This window comes from Elaeis guineensis, chromosome 10, assembly GCF_000442705.2.
Source record: "Elaeis guineensis isolate ETL-2024a chromosome 10, EG11, whole genome shotgun sequence".
Classification (NCBI taxonomy): domain Eukaryota; kingdom Viridiplantae; phylum Streptophyta; class Magnoliopsida; order Arecales; family Arecaceae; genus Elaeis; species Elaeis guineensis.
In genome coordinates, this window is record NC_026002.2 from 26,747,270 (window position 1) to 26,767,070 (window position 19,801).

The following is a 19,801-nucleotide window of genomic DNA, read 5'->3' on the forward strand; positions in this document are numbered from 1 at the left end:
CTATGATGACTGTTAGATGATATCAAAATTTTGATAGGGATGCCAATGCATGTTATATTTTCTTCATTGACTTGTTTTATACTCTTGTATTTTAATGTTTATTTGTCACGTTTTTCGGCTACAACATGCTACAACTAAATTAGTTATTTTATATAACTATGTGTTTCTTATCTGAGGTTTGTACTATAATTATTTTAATGGGATGCAATTGGATGGCCAACAGACAACCATTGCATCCAATATTTGAGGTCAGCCTTTGAGAACATATCATCCCTCACAGCGTTGCTATGATTTTACTGCCAAGCTCCAGGTAGGACATGAATCTTATGCAGACCCAGAGATGATGCAATTTATAGTCTGAGCCATGACATTTTGTGGTGAATCTATGGGACATGGGAGGAGGGTATTCTTTTCGGATCTCATAGGATAGCTTGTTTTTGATTTTAGTAGGTGTTCAAACTCTTTGGTTTGCTATTTAATTATTTTCTCCACATAATTAATTTTGAGAATTGCTAGGATTTTTAATTACCATGCAACATATAGAATTATTGGTCTTGTACATCATACTGGGTTGCTGCAAGGCTCTAAATGGCAGCCATTTCAAATGCATATGTGGTGATGATGAGGCAATGCACTCCATTTTGGCCATGCAAACTGTGTGATCAAATGTTGATGCTCTGAGCGCACCATACTTCCAGCAAACCAAAGTTGGTTCAATCATGTAGTGCGGAGGTCAATTTAACCATGTACGATGATTGGTCAAGTCGGTGCAGAAGTACGAGATATAGGTTAGTCGGATGACAGAGACAACTCAGTGTCACCAGTTATCATTTATGCAAATGTTGGTCAGACACTGCAGGTACTTTTTTTTCTTCTTTATAACAAATAGTGCAGGCCATCCATTGTGTATGTCTCTGCATACATATACATACATATATACATATAAATGGTGTTTGATTTGTAATAAGAATTGGAATCGAAATTACCAAAACGTTCAAAATTTTTTATTCACGATCGAAACCAAAATCGAAACGAAAATTTAAATCTTTAGGAAATATTATAAATTGAGTTTTAGGTAGGTTGGAATACCCCATTCCATCTCAAAATCGAAATTGAAATAGGGTTCCTCCCAATCAAACGATTGGGATATAAATCATCCATTCTCATTTCGATTTCATACCTAAAATCCCTCCAATCAAATACCTTCATATTTTTTAATTTCTTTTAAAATATCAATATCGGTGGGCTATGGTATTAAGCTTGGTACGGACGTTTGGTGACTGTTGATATTAAGCTTTCTACACTTAAACCAATATCTTACCATTTTGGATGAGCAATTTTTTGCCCTATTGCATGATATCCCTCAAATTTATGCATACATCCAGATCCCCTGAAGGTAATAAATCTTATCTCTGCAAATTTATTTCGCTATTTTTTTGGTTTCATTAAAATTTATTCTATAATCAAATGTATCCTAACTGTTGGTAAATAATCCGTAAGTATAGTCCAAATCATCTACATTTACATCTCCACCCTTCGATATACTAAAAATAGCAAAAGATTTATTCAACTATGAACTATTCTACAACACACAAATCATTGATGATGGAGAGCTATTCTCCTAATTCATCCATAAATTGGAGAAGATCTAAACTCCAAAGACAAATGAGCATAGCCTAGTTGATTTATTCACTAACTCCAAACGAATCCAATTTATTACAAGGAATGAACTGCAAATTGTGATACAGCACCCAAATCCAAATCAACTAGTCCAACCTACACATTTACTCACTAGATTGTTCTTTGAAATAAAGTTTCATCATGTGCATATCGAACCACTTTTGAACTAAAAATAATAAATTATTTTACAGGAATATTCTTTTACAGCCAAAATCAGCTAAGCAGTGTTAGTGTAGCATCCTTTTTAATTTATAGTTGCATCATCATTCCTTGTCCCACAATGTAGCTAGAAAATGCACAAATACAACAATGAAAGTATGATACCTATAAATATATAATGTAAAATGGTGAAGTATATGAGCCTGTGTGTTTATAGTATTACTATTGAATAAATTTTTATAAATAAATCTTTTTAGATCTCTTTTCCACACACACCACGGTCCCCTCCAAAACGGCTCAACAGGGAAGGGACGCCACCTCTCAAGTCTCAAGGTTCCCATCGATAAGAGAGCTGCACCTTTTTTTTATTATTATTTTTACTATTAATAAATTTTTATTATCTACTTTAGAAGATAAATAAAGAGTTCGAGTCCTCCGGCAAAAAGCTAACCTGCCATGCTAACGGTGGAGATCTCCTCTGAGTCCACTGACCAATCCCAGCCGTCCATCGGCACCCGAGGCCTCGAGAAGGGCCAACCCCCGTTGCCTTCTATTCTGCGAGACTGCAACCCACGCCAACCCACCTTCGCTTATTTACCAAAATGCCCTTGCCAGTATTGTATCATTCCCACCCTCTACGACGGAACCCTTGAAATCTTTTGATAGTACAAAGTAATGCCCTCTTTTTTTTTTTTTTTGATGCTGCCACTGGCATGTTATCATCTATTATGTAGGATAATAATAATTATAAAAAAATAAATTATCTTTTTTGCTAGTACTGCAAAGTGATGTCATATATTTTAAAAAAAATAAAAAAGAAAAAATATATGGCTATACTACACCTTTCATGGACGTAATAAGACTTATCAATTTAGATGGGAGCAAAATTTCTTCTAGCATATAGCTTGCTCCACAAATCTATATTACTTCATTCTAAGAATGAATATATTAGTGAAGGAAGAAAAAATTTTGAAATAGTAAAGTTGCATTTCGAGAGTGTATGAGTAGAGGGCAGTAGTTGAAGTATCAATAGAATACTGTTCTACCTAATTTACTATCACTTTGGAAGTATATAATAATATTGAAGAGACCATCCTATATGGCTTAGAACTTCATCATTGAAATAGATTTTTATTTCTACTCTTAAATAGCTAGAAGTGCACTATTCTATTATTACAAAATGAAGAAGCTAGACTTCATAGTTATCACCAGCAAGCTTGACAAAAGTACCCAAATTTACTAATTATATGTTGAATTGGCTCACTTTTTATGAGCCAGCTCATGTTCGACACAGAGATTGGCTTTGAATTGGTTCATCTTTTAATAAAAAAGCCAAACTTAAGTTGAACTTTTGAGCTTGAAGTATAAGCGAGCTGTGCTCGAGCGAGGATTGATTTATTCAATTATTTCAACCTATCAAATTTTTGATATTTTTAATATACATAATAACCTTTAATTTTCAATCCACTGACAAAATCATGTATACTGATCCAATAATTGGATTAAGAACTAATGGTTGATCTCGAAAAGAGAGAAGATCTTAAAAAATGAAACTCCTAGATCCCCCCACCCCCATAATTCTTATGTCACCTCCTCTGCATCTTTTACCTTAGCTCTCGATGGATGCAAACCCTCTTCCTTCTTCTTTATTGTAGAATTGCCTTTTATTTAGCTTTAATTTTTTTCCTCCGATTTTCAATCATTGCCTCTTTGCTTCCACCATGACTTTTTGTGATCAAGCCAAAGTTCCTTTAGATCCCTTCCCCTTCTCCTCCACCCTCACCACTACTACTAGAATAGGCTTTAAAATTACATCCTCTATCACTATATCCTCTCTACCACTGCTAGTATACCATTGATCAGAAACACATGGGATTTATCTCATCTTATCCGCTCCAAAGGTCAAAACTCCTTCCCACTCTCCTCCTTCATTACCACTTAATCTGCCTTGATTTACATAACTAGAAAAATCTCTCTCTTTCTCTCTCTCTCTCATTTACCAAGTAAAATTAAGCCATATCAAGCTTTGCTTTTCAAGCTTGAGCAAGCTAAGCTAAATCTCGCTTAAGCTTGTACAAGCTAAGCTAGAACTAAATTATTCCAACTCAATTTGAGCTTAAGCAAAACTCAAGCTAACTTCTTAAAATTTTGATAAGACTTGCACAACATCAGTTCACTCATGCATATTATGCTCCTAGGTAGATATAATGCCTTATCATTTTAGTTGTTGACAGTGCAGGTATTTCCTCAAGAGTCTATTTATCTAATATTTTTTTCTTCTCTGGTCAACAAGAAAAAGAAGAAAAATTGTCCTTTACTAAGGAAACATACTTATCGAATATATATTTTTTCAATAACAATCTTTACTATAGAAACATCATAGCGGTTGTCCTTGCCACGATAACCTTGAAACTATAATAATCAACATTATACAAATACAACACTTAAATTTCATTTTAGATAAATCGTTATAACGGTCGTCATTTGAACCCTCCACCACCCTGGGGGCGTTTGGGTCATCAGACATCATGGGCAAAGTAGAAAAGTTTGTTCGGTGGAAAAGGCCATGGAGGTGGTGACGTCACATGAGGGCATTCGAGGAATTTGAACCGTCAAATAATTCGGTCAATCAGATCGGACAGTGGCTGCTGCCCCTCGTCAGTAATTAAAAAAAAAAAAAGAAAAAAATCATCAGTCCCTCTCTTTGTACTGCCCTCTCTGTTTCCGCTGTTGGCTTTTAAAGCTGCCTCCCATCCCTTGGCCCTCCTTTTATGCCAATACGACTCACTGCCGGTGACGGGATCCTTGTGAGAGGTAGCTTGCCAAGCTTACTGCTTTGGTGTACGGTAACCGCCGGTATGTGTGGGACCCTCCGCAGGTCGGGAGACTGAATGACCAATCAAACGCTCGGACTTGTCACCTCGTTATCTCGCTAAGACCCTGTTTCTCCATTCGTACCACACAAACGCACATCATGGGGCAAGTGGACGAGCAGTAAAACAATGACAGTGGCACTATAATTTTGAAGCTTGCAAGCCTTCTTCTCACTTGTAGCACCTTAAACGTATAAATATTATAAATGAACTCTCAATGCAAAATTTTCATCCCGATCTTATGTGGTCCAACTTATACAAGAACACTAAATCCTGAATAGCTTCATAATTTTTGATTATTATGATAACATAGCAAGATGAATTTATTTGAGTGGATGGATGCATCTTGCGTCAAACTTCATACGGATTCAATTCAGATTAAAAATGACACTATCATGGATCGAGCAAATGGTCTAAAGTATAGGCATGGATTGTATTGCATGTCGCTTTGATATACTGGCACTTGATTAGACCGGTTGAAAGTTACTCGTGATTATATTATATGAAAACAAATATTTACAAATTGATATGAAAAAAAATCAGGCACATAATTGGTCGTTAGTTGATGTGTAAATTTTCAATGGTCGGACCACATATTTACAAATTGAAGAAGATTTGAGTTCTAAATTTAAAACAATCTGACACATAATTGAAACGAAAGGAAATTTGATCTATCTGATCACATTAAGTGAGTGAGTTAGAGTATCAGATTCGGCCATCAAAATTGAAGTCAATTGGTATTAAGTATAAATTAAATCGAATCAAAAGCCAACCCAATCATTTCAACTGCCGTAATGGTGGAAACTAATTGCAATTGTAAGTAATGTGCATATTTTTTTGAGAGAAAAAATTGATATAAATCTTATATGCAAATGCTTAAAAGGATGGGGGCTAATGTGTTAAATGGCTTGATTGACATATTTGGTAAATCAGAATAAACTAGTGGAGTATTAAATAAAATCCGAGTTCAACAATATGACAACAGACTTGGAGATAAAATAGAATGAATAAAATATTAGGGGCCTTTTGCTGTCGTCGTGCCCCACTAAAAGCTTGTAGGGACCATCCACCTCCCTGTCACGTGATCCACCGTTCCAAACTCCAAGGGTCCCCAGGACCACCCCCTCACGGTCCAAAGATTCCCCCTCATCTCCACCGTCCAATCTTTGCGCGAATTCCGAGGACGCATCCCCTCCCTCCAGAGTTTACACCGTCGCCTACGCGCATGCCCATGGGGTTTCCAGAACGCGATTCCCATGCTCATTAGGGTTCCTACGGTCAAGAAGAGTCTCCAACTGTTATTTTATTGCAACAGTAGTAAAATAACCAATTTCAAAAGACAACCGGCTAAAACCCTCTTTTGGAAGATCTGCTCATGAAGTATGGTGATATTTTTTATATTATAATTTATGTCATGAGAATATTTATTATTAATAAATTAGATTAGATGATATTTTTTTAAAATATTTTTTATTTTATAATTATTTTGTTGAATGACATTATTATCTTATGTTCGTCAATGTCAAAATTTATTTTAAATTTTGTTGCTCTTCATGGAGATCGGTTGATTAATTAAAAAAAATTAGTTACAAATGCTAGTTTAATAAGATAAATATTCATTCATTTTAAAATTTATATGTAAACTAAAAAATATACTTGAAATTTGAATAATTTTCAATTTTTATATTTTTTATGTTTAGTTATTTGTTATTAATTTATGATCCTATTTTGATAGAAAATTTATGATAATTTAATTACATATCTAGTTACATTATTAGAGAGATCGGAAAAAAATTTAATAAAATTGACTATTCTATTTTCAATTATTTATCCAAAAATAAGATTTAGATTGATTCAATATACATTATAGATATATAATTTTTTATGATAATTATTTATATTTAACATAAATATATGAGATTAGAGCTTGAACGTATAATTTTGATCATCTACGTATATTATTAGAGAATTTTTGTATATTTTTTTGTATATTTTTTATTTATATATATTTTTTATGATAAATATATTATTTTATATAAATATTAATTTAAAAAAATATTGATTTAAAATTTATCTTTTAGAATTTGCCATATAAATGGATCCTATCATCGTGCTAATTACCAACTTTTATACTATATAAATGAGCAAGGGTGATCTAGTTCTTGGGAACCCGTAATGCCAAGCGAATTGCGTTTCCCTGTCTACATTTTTCCCGTTTCCCGATTCATCTGCCGTTTTCTTTCTCGGTCTTTCTCGCTCCCGACCATACATACATGCTTAGATACGCTCTCTGCGGTTCCGGGTCGCCGCCGCCCGTGGATAATACATCCAACGGTCAGAATTGCTCCATCTTGCCACGTCTCAACTTAACATCCGTCCATCTCGTGATCCGCGCACGCCTCAAATCAGTAAGAAAAGAAGAGATGGCTGCTCCCCCCCCCTTCCTTTTCTTGCGATGGTGATGATGATGGTGGCCTCCTCCTCCTCCTCCTCCTCCTCCTCGCCAGGCGATCCCGCCCTCTCCACCGTCCGATAACTCCCGACGCCGCCGATCCGACGCCCGATCATGCCCGCCGGTGGACGGTGGGCCGTCATGTTCCCTGACGAGGTCTGGGAGCACATCTTCTCCTTCGTCGCTGACGACCGCGACCGCAACGCCGTCTCCCTCGTCTGTAGCGGCTGGTACCGTATCGAGCGCCGCTCCCGCCGCCGGATCTTCGTTGGCAACTGCTACGCTATCTCCCCCGCCGCCGCCGTCCGCCGCTTCCCCGAGGTCCGGGCCGTCTCCATCAAGGGCAAGCCCCACTTCGCTGACTTCAACCTCGTACCCAGCGACTGGGGCGGTGGGGCTGAGGCTTGGGTCGCCGCCATGGCCGAAGGGTGGCCGCAGCTCGAGGAGCTCCGCCTCAAGCGGATGGTCGTCACCGACGACTGCTTCGAGCTCATTGCCCGATCGTTCAAGAACTTTAGAGTCCTCGCGCTTTCCTCCTGCGAGGGGTTCAGCACCGCCGGCCTCGCCGCAATCGCCGCCAATTGCAGGTTCAGCCTCTCTTTTCCCCTCTCTGTCTTGATTTCAATTTTTTGCCCCAGGAGCAGGGTCTTGGCTGGCATTTCGGTGTTCTAAGTAAGAAAGATGTGTTTTTTTTTTTTTTTTTGGGAATAAATTCGACAAAAAAGAAGAAATTTCTCGTGTTTTAGCGTCTAGAAGTCTAAATTCGTGGTCTTGCCTTAAAAATTTGTTTCGATGGTAGCGGCAGTAGGATGATTCGGAGGTGATTTAGATGGAAGTCCCATGTGCCGGACCGTGTGGTCCCAAAAGTTTGTGTGAGTTATTGTCGTTTTTTCTTAAACATTAGATTTTTAAAGTGAGTTTAGCTTCCACCATTCGGAAACAACTGGGACGCGGAAAGAACATCTGTTGGAGGAATAAAAGCTTTTACAGACCCGCAATGGTTTCAGTAATCGGATGGATTTAGGCTCATTCTTTGAAGATGGTCCATTTTGGGCCGTTTATTTAACAGAGGCAGGCCAAAAAAAAAAATCTACATTTAAAGGGCTGCTTTGACTTGAATTTTGCTAAAACTCTCTCTGGTTAGACGAAATTTGGGTTTTGTCGACTGGATTGTGTTTACTTTTGTCTCAAACTACATCCAAGGTTGGAGTGGCAATACCCTTCTCGTGCCTAAACTTGTGAAAGGTGCAGTTTTTAATACACTGCGGAACTGGTTGTCTCTCATTTTGGGATTCTATTCCTCCTTCAGATCTTTTTTACCCGGTTCTGATTCATTTGATTTAAAATGAAATGAAGAGGGAACAAGGGAAGTTCCCTAGGTAATGCATATCTTGTAGGCTTATACCGAAATCCTGTCTCCGTTGTTCCTTTTCTTCCCACCAAATTAGCAAATTTATAAAATCCTTGATAATTGTTTCCATGAAGTTGAATTTTGTGCACACATTTCCTCCCTTTAGTTATGCAAGATAAAAGTTGGAAATTATGAATGAATCTGATAAGAAATATTCTTAGTTCACTAAGAGATGATTGAATTCTCTTCATGCACGCTCCACCACCAAAAAAAAAAAAAAAAAAGGCTGTGCATTATAATCTGGAAAGTTGAAGCAAAAGGCAATGGAATGCAAAAGATATGGTAGCTAATGAGCTGAAATTAAAAAAAAAATCATGGTAAGTGTAATATTGGAAATATAAAAGATTTCTATTCATACTGCAAAAACAGAATTTTCGCAAAATATTTTACTCTTTTTTTTTTTTTTAAAGTTTCTCTGATGATCATAGGCTGGTTTGGCTGCTTTTATATAGAAATGCCTAGAATTATTCAGATTATGGGACATATCAGAATCCTGCTGTGTTGAATCTATTAGTGCTACTCTGCATTGGTAGGAAGCTGCTATGCGATAGTGCATGACTAGGATGCTTACTGTAATAAGCAAACTGGTTCTCTGTAGATCCTGTATGATAGCCCAAGGAATGATGTAGTCCATATGCACTTGTGCAATGCTTGAAATGAATGCATGTATTGGACTATTAGACTGGATGTCTAACAGGAAAGGCCAATCTTCTTGCAATATTAGAAATAAAATACCAGTCGTCCCCCACATCTTGCCTGGTTTCTATGCTAAAAAAACATTAGGTGCTTAAATATTATATTTTCATTTCTTTTTCTGTGAAATAGCAGCTGTCTCTTGTAGCTCGTCTCTTGCTATGTCATGACATTAAACTAGGTTCAATCAGTTGTCATAGAATTATGATCATTATGTTTGTCAACTTTGTATTGATCATCAAAAGCCTATGTAGTTTCTGAGCACCACTTCAACATAAATATTTATCATTAGCTTAATTTTTTTAATTTATTTTTTGAAAACCATTCTTGCATATGAAACATAATTTTTTGCAATTCATTTCTTAGAGCTATCAACTTCTGGTGCTAAATGTAATTCTTGCATGAATCAGCTTATACATCTAACTTCTGCATGATAAATAAAGATTCTCCTGAATCTTTTGATGGATCATGTTCATTATTGCAGAAATCTAAGGGAGATTGACTTACATGAAAATGAAGTAGAGGATAATTCTGTGCACTGGCTCAGCCATTTTCCTGAATCTTTCACTTCTTTGGTAAATTTGAACATTGCTTGCTTGGAAGGGGAGGTGAATGTCTGTGTCCTTGAGCGCCTTGTGAGCAGATGCACCAACCTCAAGACCCTCAAGCTCAACCATGCTGTGCCTCTTGATAGGCTTGTCAACCTCCTGCACAGGGCCCCGCAGCTGGCTGACCTTGGAACTGGCAGGTTCTCTGCAGAATATCGTGCAGAGCTCTTCTCCAAGCTTGAATCAGCCTTTGCAAGCTGTAAGAGCATGAAGAGCATATCTGGGATCTTCGAAGCTGTTCCAGCATATATCCCAGCAATCTACTCAGTCTGTAATGGCCTCACATCTCTGAATTTAAGTTATGCTACCATTCAGAGCCCTGACCTCATCAAGCTAGTCAGCCGGTGCAAGAATCTCCAACGATTATGGGTAAATCTGCATCACTTCCCATTCCTTTTATATTGTAAAATGATCCCCCTCCCCTCTCCCACATAAAAAAGAAAAGAAAAAACATGTTCCTTTACTCTTATGGTCCTTAATTACATTGACAGTTAATATTCACAAAGCTGACCTATCATTTCCACTTAACCAAAGTTAATTTTGTTGATTGCCCTAGGATCACCAATTTTTATTTCTGTCATTTTTGTCATTGTTTTTGAATATAGTTGCCAAGACCATATCATTTGGATGCTGGTTAGCCTAAAACTTCGGGCAAAGGTCTGATCATGGCCTTTTAGTTTCACATATGCTGTTTATCTGGTTGTCCTAGTTAATCTGTGTTTGCTTTTTATATATATACTTATTATGAAAGAATTTGCTTTTTATATATACTTATTATGAAAGAACATCAACCATTAGGTAATGGACTTGATTGAGGATAATGGTCTAGCTGCTGTGGCATCATCTTGTAAGCGGCTTCAAGAACTGCGTGTCTTCCCTTCTGATCCTTTTGGTGCAGCACAGCCTGTTTCTCTCACTGAGCATGGCCTTGTCACTGTCTCTGTGGGATGTCCAATGCTCCAGTCAGTCCTCTACTTCTGCCGACAAATGACGAATGCTGCTCTCTTCACTGTTGCCAGGAATCGTCCCAATCTTATGTGCTTTCGTCTATGCATCATTGATCCCCACACACCTGACTATAACACTCTAGAGCCACTAGATGTAGGCTTTAGTGCCATCGTAGAATCTTGCAAGGATCTCAGGCGTCTCTCCCTCTCGGGTCTCCTCACCGACAATGTGTTTAGATCCATTGGGGCCTTCGCAGATCGCCTTGAGATGCTCTCGGTTGCATTTGCTGGGAATAGTGATGCTGGTCTCCATTACATTCTCTCAGGCTGCAAGAGCTTACGAAAGCTGGAAATCAGGGACTGCCCATTTGGAGACAAGGCTTTGTTGGCCAATGCTGCTAAGCTAGAGACAATGCGATCCCTTTGGATGTCGTCATGCTCTGTGAGCTTGGGAGCATGCAAGTTGCTGGCCCAGAAGATGCCATGGCTTAACGTGGAGGTTATCGATGAGTGGAGAGGAGGGTTATGGGATTCACGGCCCGATGATTGCCCTGTTGAGAAGCTCTATGTTTACCGGACAGTTGCTGGGCCAAGATCTGACACACCACCTTGCGTCTGGACGGTATAAGGTGCTTCGAGATGATGTGGAGGTACTGATTTCTTTCTTTGATTGTCGTCCACTTAAGTATTCATGTTGTTTTGCTCAATCATTTGTTCAAGTGATGAGTGCATGGTTGGGCACCACATGGAGCTTGGATCAGGTTATGATGCCTTCACCGATTTAACTGCTGCAAAGTAGCTAGAGTCTTGAGGTTGTACTGTCAATAAGAGAAATGAATGGAACTATATATTCTATCTTCTATAACATGTTTTAGTGAGGACCACGGAGGAAGCTTTGCTTGTTAGGTGTAGTTATGTACATGAGGGTCTTTTATTTCCTCTCATTAGTGCATCGGCAGCTTTGTATTTTATGAAAATTTAAATTTTCGAGTAATATGCTAACTTCTTATATGTGTGAAGTTTGTGTGAAATTTAATCACAATGCTTAGCTGCTAAAGTTGCTGCAGATAATTACAATAAGCGGCTTTTACGTGACACTGGATAATTTTGGTAAAGCTTGGTTCTCCTATAAGGTTGTCCGAATCGTTCAGCATCATTACATGATGGTTCGTGTCACATAATTACGTGATGGTTCTGGCCTAATCTTGCATGAATTGTTGGATAAATGATTTGGTGGACTGTGGTCTGTGGATGTTTCAGTTACTGTTAGTTGGTCGCCTGCATTCATGAGTGGAGTACCAATTCTTTGTTTTTTCTCAACTTGATTTCAAGAGTCTGGAGACAGTTGAGTACATATCCGGCCATATAATCCACCAGACTGGTAATACCAGCATGAATCCATGTCTGTAGAAACTGTCTGAGTTGTCTGTCCCTTGCGCATGCGATTCGACAAGATCATTGTATCAAAATCCTCGGCGTGAGCCGCTCCGGACTTTTGATCTTGTGAATGCTTCCTCTTCCTCGTGATTTGGGTGCTGTTGCCAACTTCTTGCAGGTTTTGTTGGCTTCTGAAATGCAGCATACTTTGCTGGTTTGTATTGGAGTGGTACTGCAGTGTTGTTGTTGTTTATCCTGACTCTTTTATCTGATGCATCTCCTGGCTGTCGTGAGATGACAGACCAACCAACTAGCACCTACAGTGGGAAATAATTTTCAGTTTAAGTTTAGATTTATGCATTTCTATTTGCACATGTTGATGGACTGATTCCATGCCCATGATCTCTAGGCCACAATGCAGTAACCTTACACTGGAGGTTTGCCTTCTTAAGCTTCACAACACTGTATTTCTTCCGACCTCAAATCACTGCCTTTCAAATATTTTTAGGAGCATCAATGAATATAATACAGTGATCCTTAAAGAGGAAATGGACAATATAATGATAATACAGAGATCTTATACAAGGAAATGTATAAATTTTTTGAAAGTCACATGCGAATGCTCTCTCTTTCTCTCTTTGGGATGGACAAAGAACCTTTCTGCCTATATCAGTTTAGTTTCATTTTTATTTCTTTGCTTGATACATCTCAAGAAAAATCCTGGATTGGATCCGAAAGACAGGGTTGGTTTGAGCTTGTCCATTCAGTCATGCACCCTTTGAAAAGGTACTTAGAATCTTGGCTAGAACTAAGAATGATTCTTGAAACTTTATTAATCTACATTGAAAGTTTGAGAGTGAGTCTTGATGCAGTGGTAAGATTGTTCCACTCCTGGAGATCACGAGCAACCCTACTATTAATGTATTTGTGTCCGTTTACAGTTCAAATCATGGACTTTTCAAAAAGGAGAATGCTGTAAAAAAAGAAAAGGGAGAGAAACTAAGAGGAAAACCAGAGAGAGTGAAGTATAAAAGTGGCTTTCTTGTTACCAGCAAAACTAAGTGACCTTGACGCATGCTGCGTGGGTCCTATGTCAAATACTCATTGGGGCCTACACACCACTGGGAAGGACATTGTACACAGCTTGTTTAGCTGATTGCACCCTTCATGTAGTACACAGATGATTGTTCCGACTTGCACCTTATGACATCCAGATAACTCATGCCTGCAGAATGGCTGCCCCATTTGTCGCCCATTTCTCACCGATACTTATTCACTTCTCATGCAGGCTGTTCTGAGAGAGTGACTGCCTAAAATTTCTCAATGATGTGACCTTCTTGAGTGACAGTAGCTACCTCTGAAATTTCTAAGTTTTTCTTCCCATGGACTATTTGTCCATCGTACCTTGGTTGCAGGAAATAACTGTTTACTGATGCAAGAAACTAAGGATAATAAAAGCAATACATGTTTTGAGTTACAATATCTTTACGGTCGATACGACCATATCTTCGTTGAGATCTCCGATATCTAATGTGGCCACATTGAAGCGAACCATAAAATTCCTTAATATCTCTGTCTCACCTTATTTGATGGAGAAGAGACTGTCTGATGTCCGTAGCACCTTTCAACTAGTACTGAAATGGATCACGAAAGAATGCTCGAGCTGCTTGAAAGAGTTTATGCTCTCCGACTGCAGCTCAGAATATCAGACTCAAGCAGCCTTTCGAATAGTTATCAAAAAGTCAATACACGTCGGTTGTCCCTTAGATCATCATGAGAGCCTTGTAGTTCTGCAGATGATCAATTGGGTTGGTGGAGCCGTCGTATGGCTCCATTTGCGGCATCTTAAATTGAGACGGAATCGGTTCGTCCAAGATGCACTGAGAGAGAGGTTAAGCAATGTGAAAATCATAGTCGTTGGATGACTCTCGATCTTCCACCTGATTAAGAATTCTCAAGTTTATTGGAGTTTCACTTACCCTCCTGTTTAAGAATTTTCAATTAAGTCCCTTAAGTTTTATCCATCTCCGTTTATCTGATCTCGATGGATTGCGCCATGTGATAACTTTAGGACTAAAGTTCTATAACATTTCAATGCATCATCCCATTAGCTAGATTCTTATGCTATTATAAGTAACTAGCACTAGTATGGCATGTCATGATTCAATTATTCCCTTATAAATTACAGCTATTTTTGTGAATCGTTCCAATACCCTTGACAAAATAATGTGTCACTGTTACATAATCTGACTCTCTCAATGACAAATTTCTAACTGCTCTGCACCCCACTGAGTTGGTTAATACTGGATATCATAACAGTCACTTTTACCGTTGCAACTTTTTTTAATAAATAAGGGCAGGGCTTTCTATTTTTCTTTATAATGGTATTAGATACATCATTTTTTGGATATCTCACTTATTAGAAACCTTGAAGAAGGTGGATTTATGATTAAGAAAAGAGTTTCTGTTCAAATAATTGGTTTGGGAAACCATGACCGGAGAATGGGTCTCAGGCTGACAAACATGCTGGGCAACCCGACAATGATGAGCTCTTGTTCTTTCTCTTTGGAAGATCTTTTAGCCACACAGGAATGCCACTGAAAAGCTAAAATCTTGTAGTGACCCCTTCTCTTCCATAATTCCACATACATCCAAATTGTGTGAGGACTTGGGGGGTCAATGTTAAGTAATTAAGTGAATGTAATGTTGTGAGTCCCCTCTATGGTGGGAGGAGCCATGCAGAAGTCTCAACTAAAGCTATTTGGTTATTACATGACTTGTAGGCTTATGCTAAAGATCCAAGAGTTGTGATATGGGGTGCCTCTCAGTTGCCTCATCAGTTCCTCATGCCAATGCGACATGAAAAATTGTTGTGATTCACATGGTTGGTTTAGTTTATGATGGCTCGATCGGATCACAACATTACTGGGCGCACACCATGTTCTCCAAAGAAATCAATTGGCTAGCTTAGTGGTGCCCTGTTGTATTTGTTAAGGATCTCATTGTTTTTAAGAGAACAACATGTTTGCTGCATCAACTCTGGATATCAAACGACTTATGTAAAAGAATCCCATGTCATGTTCCTGATGTGGTATTTCACTACCACCCCAGCGATCAAGGAAGTCCAATGGTTGTTAAATGAGGAAAATTTGTTGTAAGAAAAGATAAAAGAGAGTGACAGTGCTTTGGAAATTACATGAATCACATGGTATAACATGCAATCTATTATCCAATGTCGCCATTTGTTATCAACAAATGGTACTTGAGTAGTAAAACTTGTGAGAGGCCAATGGTCTAAGGTGACCTAGCTGTGCTACCATAAAAATATGGAGAAGGTTTTTCAAAACTATTCTTTCTCAAGATGAGGGAAGAGGAGAGTATGATATGTAATTACAAGATAGGTACAAGTTCATGACAAGGATTCATTGATTGGAGGATATCCTTTAAATATTGATTTAACTACAATTATATGAAGAATTCCTTATCACCAAAGGTGAGCTTCCAAAATAAATATACAAAAGAAACATATGAAATGTCGTAAGAGGCAACAGATCAAAACATGGGATGACACAGGAAGATATCAGTGCCAACATGTCTCAAGTAAATTAATCTTCTGCATCTGAAAAATGAAGCTGAGTTGTAATTATATGGGCTCACATTTTCTCATGGAGTAGTTTTAACCTTAAAAAAAATCTAGAGGAGGAAGCCACAAATGGATAATTGGATCAATAGTAAATCATTAGGATTTGCCTTGTCACATGTCACCATAGCGGTCCCAAATTGAAGAGCAGTTGGTCTCTAAAGAACTAAGGGCACATTTGATTCATAATCGAAATGAATTGGAACGGAAGTCAGAATGGTCATATCACCTGGTATCTTTGGTTTGTGATTGGAATCGGAATAGAATTTGAATACTAGGAGAGAATAGGGATAGAATATTGAGGGATTGGGGCATATTCATTCCTCTTTGAATCGAAATGGGAATGGACTTCCTTCTAACCACACGGCTGAAATGGGAGTTGCTTATTCCTATGTCCATTCCAGAATTCAACTCCCCCTAACCACATATGCTCTGAAAAAAACTTTAGTACTTCCTCATACTGCTGTCCATCTTCGTGTGCTGCAAAACCTTGCAATGCTCAATGCTGAGACCCCTCTGGAGTTACCAACCATCCCCTTCCTTTGGAAGACGCATACACTCATGTATAGAATATGGAGATGGGGAGAGAGAGAGAGAGAGAGTATAGGTTGGCAACTGATCAAAAGGGAATCTCAGTGTTTTCAGGTTCAGATACTGACCTTTTCTTTGACTCTTTGAAGAACAACATAGTAAATGGTTCTCCTCACCAGTCCATGAAAGAGTAAAACCGTAATCTTTTCATATCATTTCCTTTTCCAATATATACATACATACTATCATATTAGGAACTTCCATTCCCATGCATTTGTTTCTAACTCGTCAACTCAACTAAGCCTTAGTCCCAACCTAGATACATCTGCTATATTTTTTTTCTTTTTTTTTTGAAACAAAAGGAAAAGAAGGATAGGTGTGGAAGCTAGTCTTAGGATTATATGATCATGAGGTCTTTTTTAATCCTCTCCACAGCCTCTTCCCCCGACACTGTTGCAGTGACCATTATGGAAGCATTTCCATCATGACATGGAACAGTAGAGGACATAACCTCAACCTTGTGCTTCTCAAACACCTCCAACACTTGTGTCAATAGCCTCGGTCGAGACCTAAGGCATATTCTAAAGAATGCTATGTTACAAGAGGCAGTAACATCGATCGAGGAATTGCTTTGGGTGGTTCGTAATGCGACAGATTTGCTGGATGCTTATCTAGCCACCTTCTCTGCATCAAGTGTTATGATCACTTCATCGAGAGCTTTAATGTGCGCTATTGTTTCATCAACAATCTTTGCTATGGTTGCCTACATTTTGATTCCCATATTTGAGATGTCAATCCTGTAATTGATTCTTAAAATTCAATTGGAATGAATACTAGTTAGTTATATAACCATATAAATTGCAGCAGAAGAATTACAGTTTTCAGACATGAGTGTAACAATAATAAAGGGATATTCAACTTTGTAATATTTCTCTTTACTTTATAACACAAGTAATAGCTCAGGGGAATATTTATCTTACCAACAAATTGTATATTTGTCCAAGTTGCGCAAAATGCAAGCAACAAAGCTAATCCTTTCATGCAACGTAAATTTTATGTAACTGATGCAGAACATAAGAATAACTATAAATCAAAACCAAAATGCCTTGCTAATAAAGTTATAACCAAATGATAGCATAATAAAAAAAAGAATGTGTCAACCTTGGGCAAGAGATTGGGAACCATGGACTGCAACATGGTGTAGAACTCATTCATCTTCTCCCTTTGGTTGTGCTCGATGTAGAGCATGTCGTTCTTGCTGTTCATTGATGCCTTCTCTCTCGAGGAGCTGTCCTCTAGCAAATTGGTTAAGGAAGCCCTAAGAAAGTCCCTTTCCATTGCTTGCTCTTACGAATCCCTATAATCTCAGCGACTGTTGGCACTAATACCTACAAAGCGGTGAAACTTCCTACTACTAACTCTTTGGATGGGGTTGGAAATTAAGGGAGAGATGGGAGGGTTTGACATGGTATGATCTAGTCTTTTAAGTTGGAAGGAGGTGATGATGGTGGTCCAAGGGTGTGATACCTATCGAGGAAACCTAGTCTCATAGTATCTGATAACATATTTGTCTAGAAAACAAAGGAGAATGTTTGAACATGCAGGGCCTAGCAAGGGTGCATCACTAGCCTATTTTGATTCTTCATGTAATCAACTATTACTTTTTAAGATTTATCATCCCTTAAAAAATACAACATTGATTTAGATTGAAAAGAGGCCTTTATAATATTTTACAACATTGATTTAGACTGAAAAGAGGCCTTTATAATATTTTTGACCTCTTTTTTTTGTCCGAGCAAAATATATTTCAAACAAGGTAATTGAGTCTATACTAAAGGTTCGGATCTTTTGTGGTGTCCGTTTTGCACCACATAGGGATGTACGACCTTGGACACATATCAAGTCATCTATCTTACGGCTATCTTGTCTCAAGAATTCAAGCATTTACGTTCAATATCTAACAAGATGCATTCGAGAGTTAAGTGATAACCATCTATCAACCATCCATCTCTAAGATGGATGATATGGAAGCTATCCAAGGTAATAACTCAAAGGTAGCTCAATCTAGTATCAAGCAACACAAACTTAAAAATAAGGGCCAAAATAACATCATAACACCTTCTTTGTAAGTACATCGCATATGAAAAGGAATATGTATTTAATAGCCCGTCTTTTCATTGACCAGCCTACAGATTTTATAATCCATCCTAAGTTTTGAAATTTCTTTAATTCTTGATCCCTAACAATCTTACATAGTTATATCTCAAATATGTGCATAGTTACCACTATTTATGTTAATTCCAAATATAAATGCATATAAGGATAGTATAATTGTGTATAAAAGTTATTATATATACAATATTAGCATGCGGTGTGATAACCCGGCCTGTTGGGCCTAAAGCCCATTAAGCCCATCCAGAAAAAAAAAAGGGGAAGAAGACTCCCGATCGGAGTCTTCTCCTTCCCCGATTTCGATGGAAAATCAGAGTCTTAGGGCCATTGAAGGACTCCAGGATGAGTCCTATAAGAACCCCTCTCCTCTCTTCTGTGAGAGGACATAGCAATCATCGACGATCGTCGGTGTTTCCTCTTTGATTTTTTCGATTGAAGTCGCGGCCCCTCGTTTCGTGCTCATCGTGATTTCTCGCCGACGGGGTCACCGGAGGCTGAGGTAAGCCCTTCTTCCTCTTCCTCTCTCCTCTCTCTTTTTTTTCGTGCCTCTGTGCACAACTACCGATGACGGATGTCGTCGGAGAAGGGACCCCCTGTTTGGTCTCTTCTTTTCTTTGATTTTCCAACGTCGGCGATCACTACCGACCATCGACCTTGGTCCCTTCGAGCCTCGGGAGAGTTGCTCTCTTGCCGTCGGCCACCACCGTGCCGGTTGTGGTCCCTGATCGACCGACCAAAGGGGGGACCACACGGTTCTTATTTTTGCCCAAGTGAGCCACGGGAAGAAGGAAGAAAAGAAAAAGAAAAAGAAAAAGAAAAAAAAAGAAAAGAAAAAGAAAAAAATAAAAAAAAGAAAAAAAGAAAGAAGAAGAAGAAGAAAAAAATAAAAAGAAAGAAAAAAAAGAGAGAATTTTCTCTCTCTTTCCTCTCTTCTCTCTTTACCTTCTCTCTCCAGTTTCTCTCTCTAAATTCTCTCTCTAGACCTTTTATCTTTTTTTATGAATTTTGTCTTTCAAGAGTAATTCTCTCTCTCTGATTGCTTTATAGACCCTAGGATAAACTTGAGATGAAAATATGATGACCTGAGATTACTCTGAAATTCGTGCAGTAGATTGGATCCCGATCCGATCCTTATTCGAAATTTAATAACATCGATCATGGTTAATCCATATTAAGTCATCCTGATATGACCTCTGATGATCTCAATCATGATTGTCACTTTTGAAGGTTACGAAGATTATCTCTCCACTTTTTCTCT

General features: G+C 38.2%; 1 protein-coding gene across 1 annotated transcript; it reads left to right on the plus strand.

Annotated features, from left to right (window-relative positions):
• The first annotated feature begins 6,974 nt into the window (after positions 1-6,974).
• Positions 6,975-11,834, plus strand: LOC105059948 (transport inhibitor response 1-like protein Os05g0150500). The gene is made up of 3 exons (XM_010943491.4): positions 6,975-7,751; positions 9,753-10,245; positions 10,675-11,834. Exons 1-3 carry the CDS (start codon positions 7,279-7,281, stop codon positions 11,449-11,451), a joined length of 1,743 nt encoding a protein of 580 aa, XP_010941793.1. The 5' UTR covers positions 6,975-7,278; the 3' UTR covers positions 11,452-11,834.
• The last annotated feature ends 7,967 nt before the right edge of the window (positions 11,835-19,801 follow it).

Coding starts and splice junctions, on each gene's coding strand:
- LOC105059948 (XM_010943491.4), top strand. CDS start 7,279: ATGCCCGCCGGTGGACGGTGGGCCGTCATGTTCCCTGACGAGGTCTGG. Junction 7,752..9,752: donor GCAATCGCCGCCAATTGCAG/GTTCAGCCTCTC, acceptor TCATTATTGCAG/AAATCTAAGGGAGATTGACT. Junction 10,246..10,674: donor AGAATCTCCAACGATTATGG/GTAAATCTGCAT, acceptor ATCAACCATTAG/GTAATGGACTTGATTGAGGA.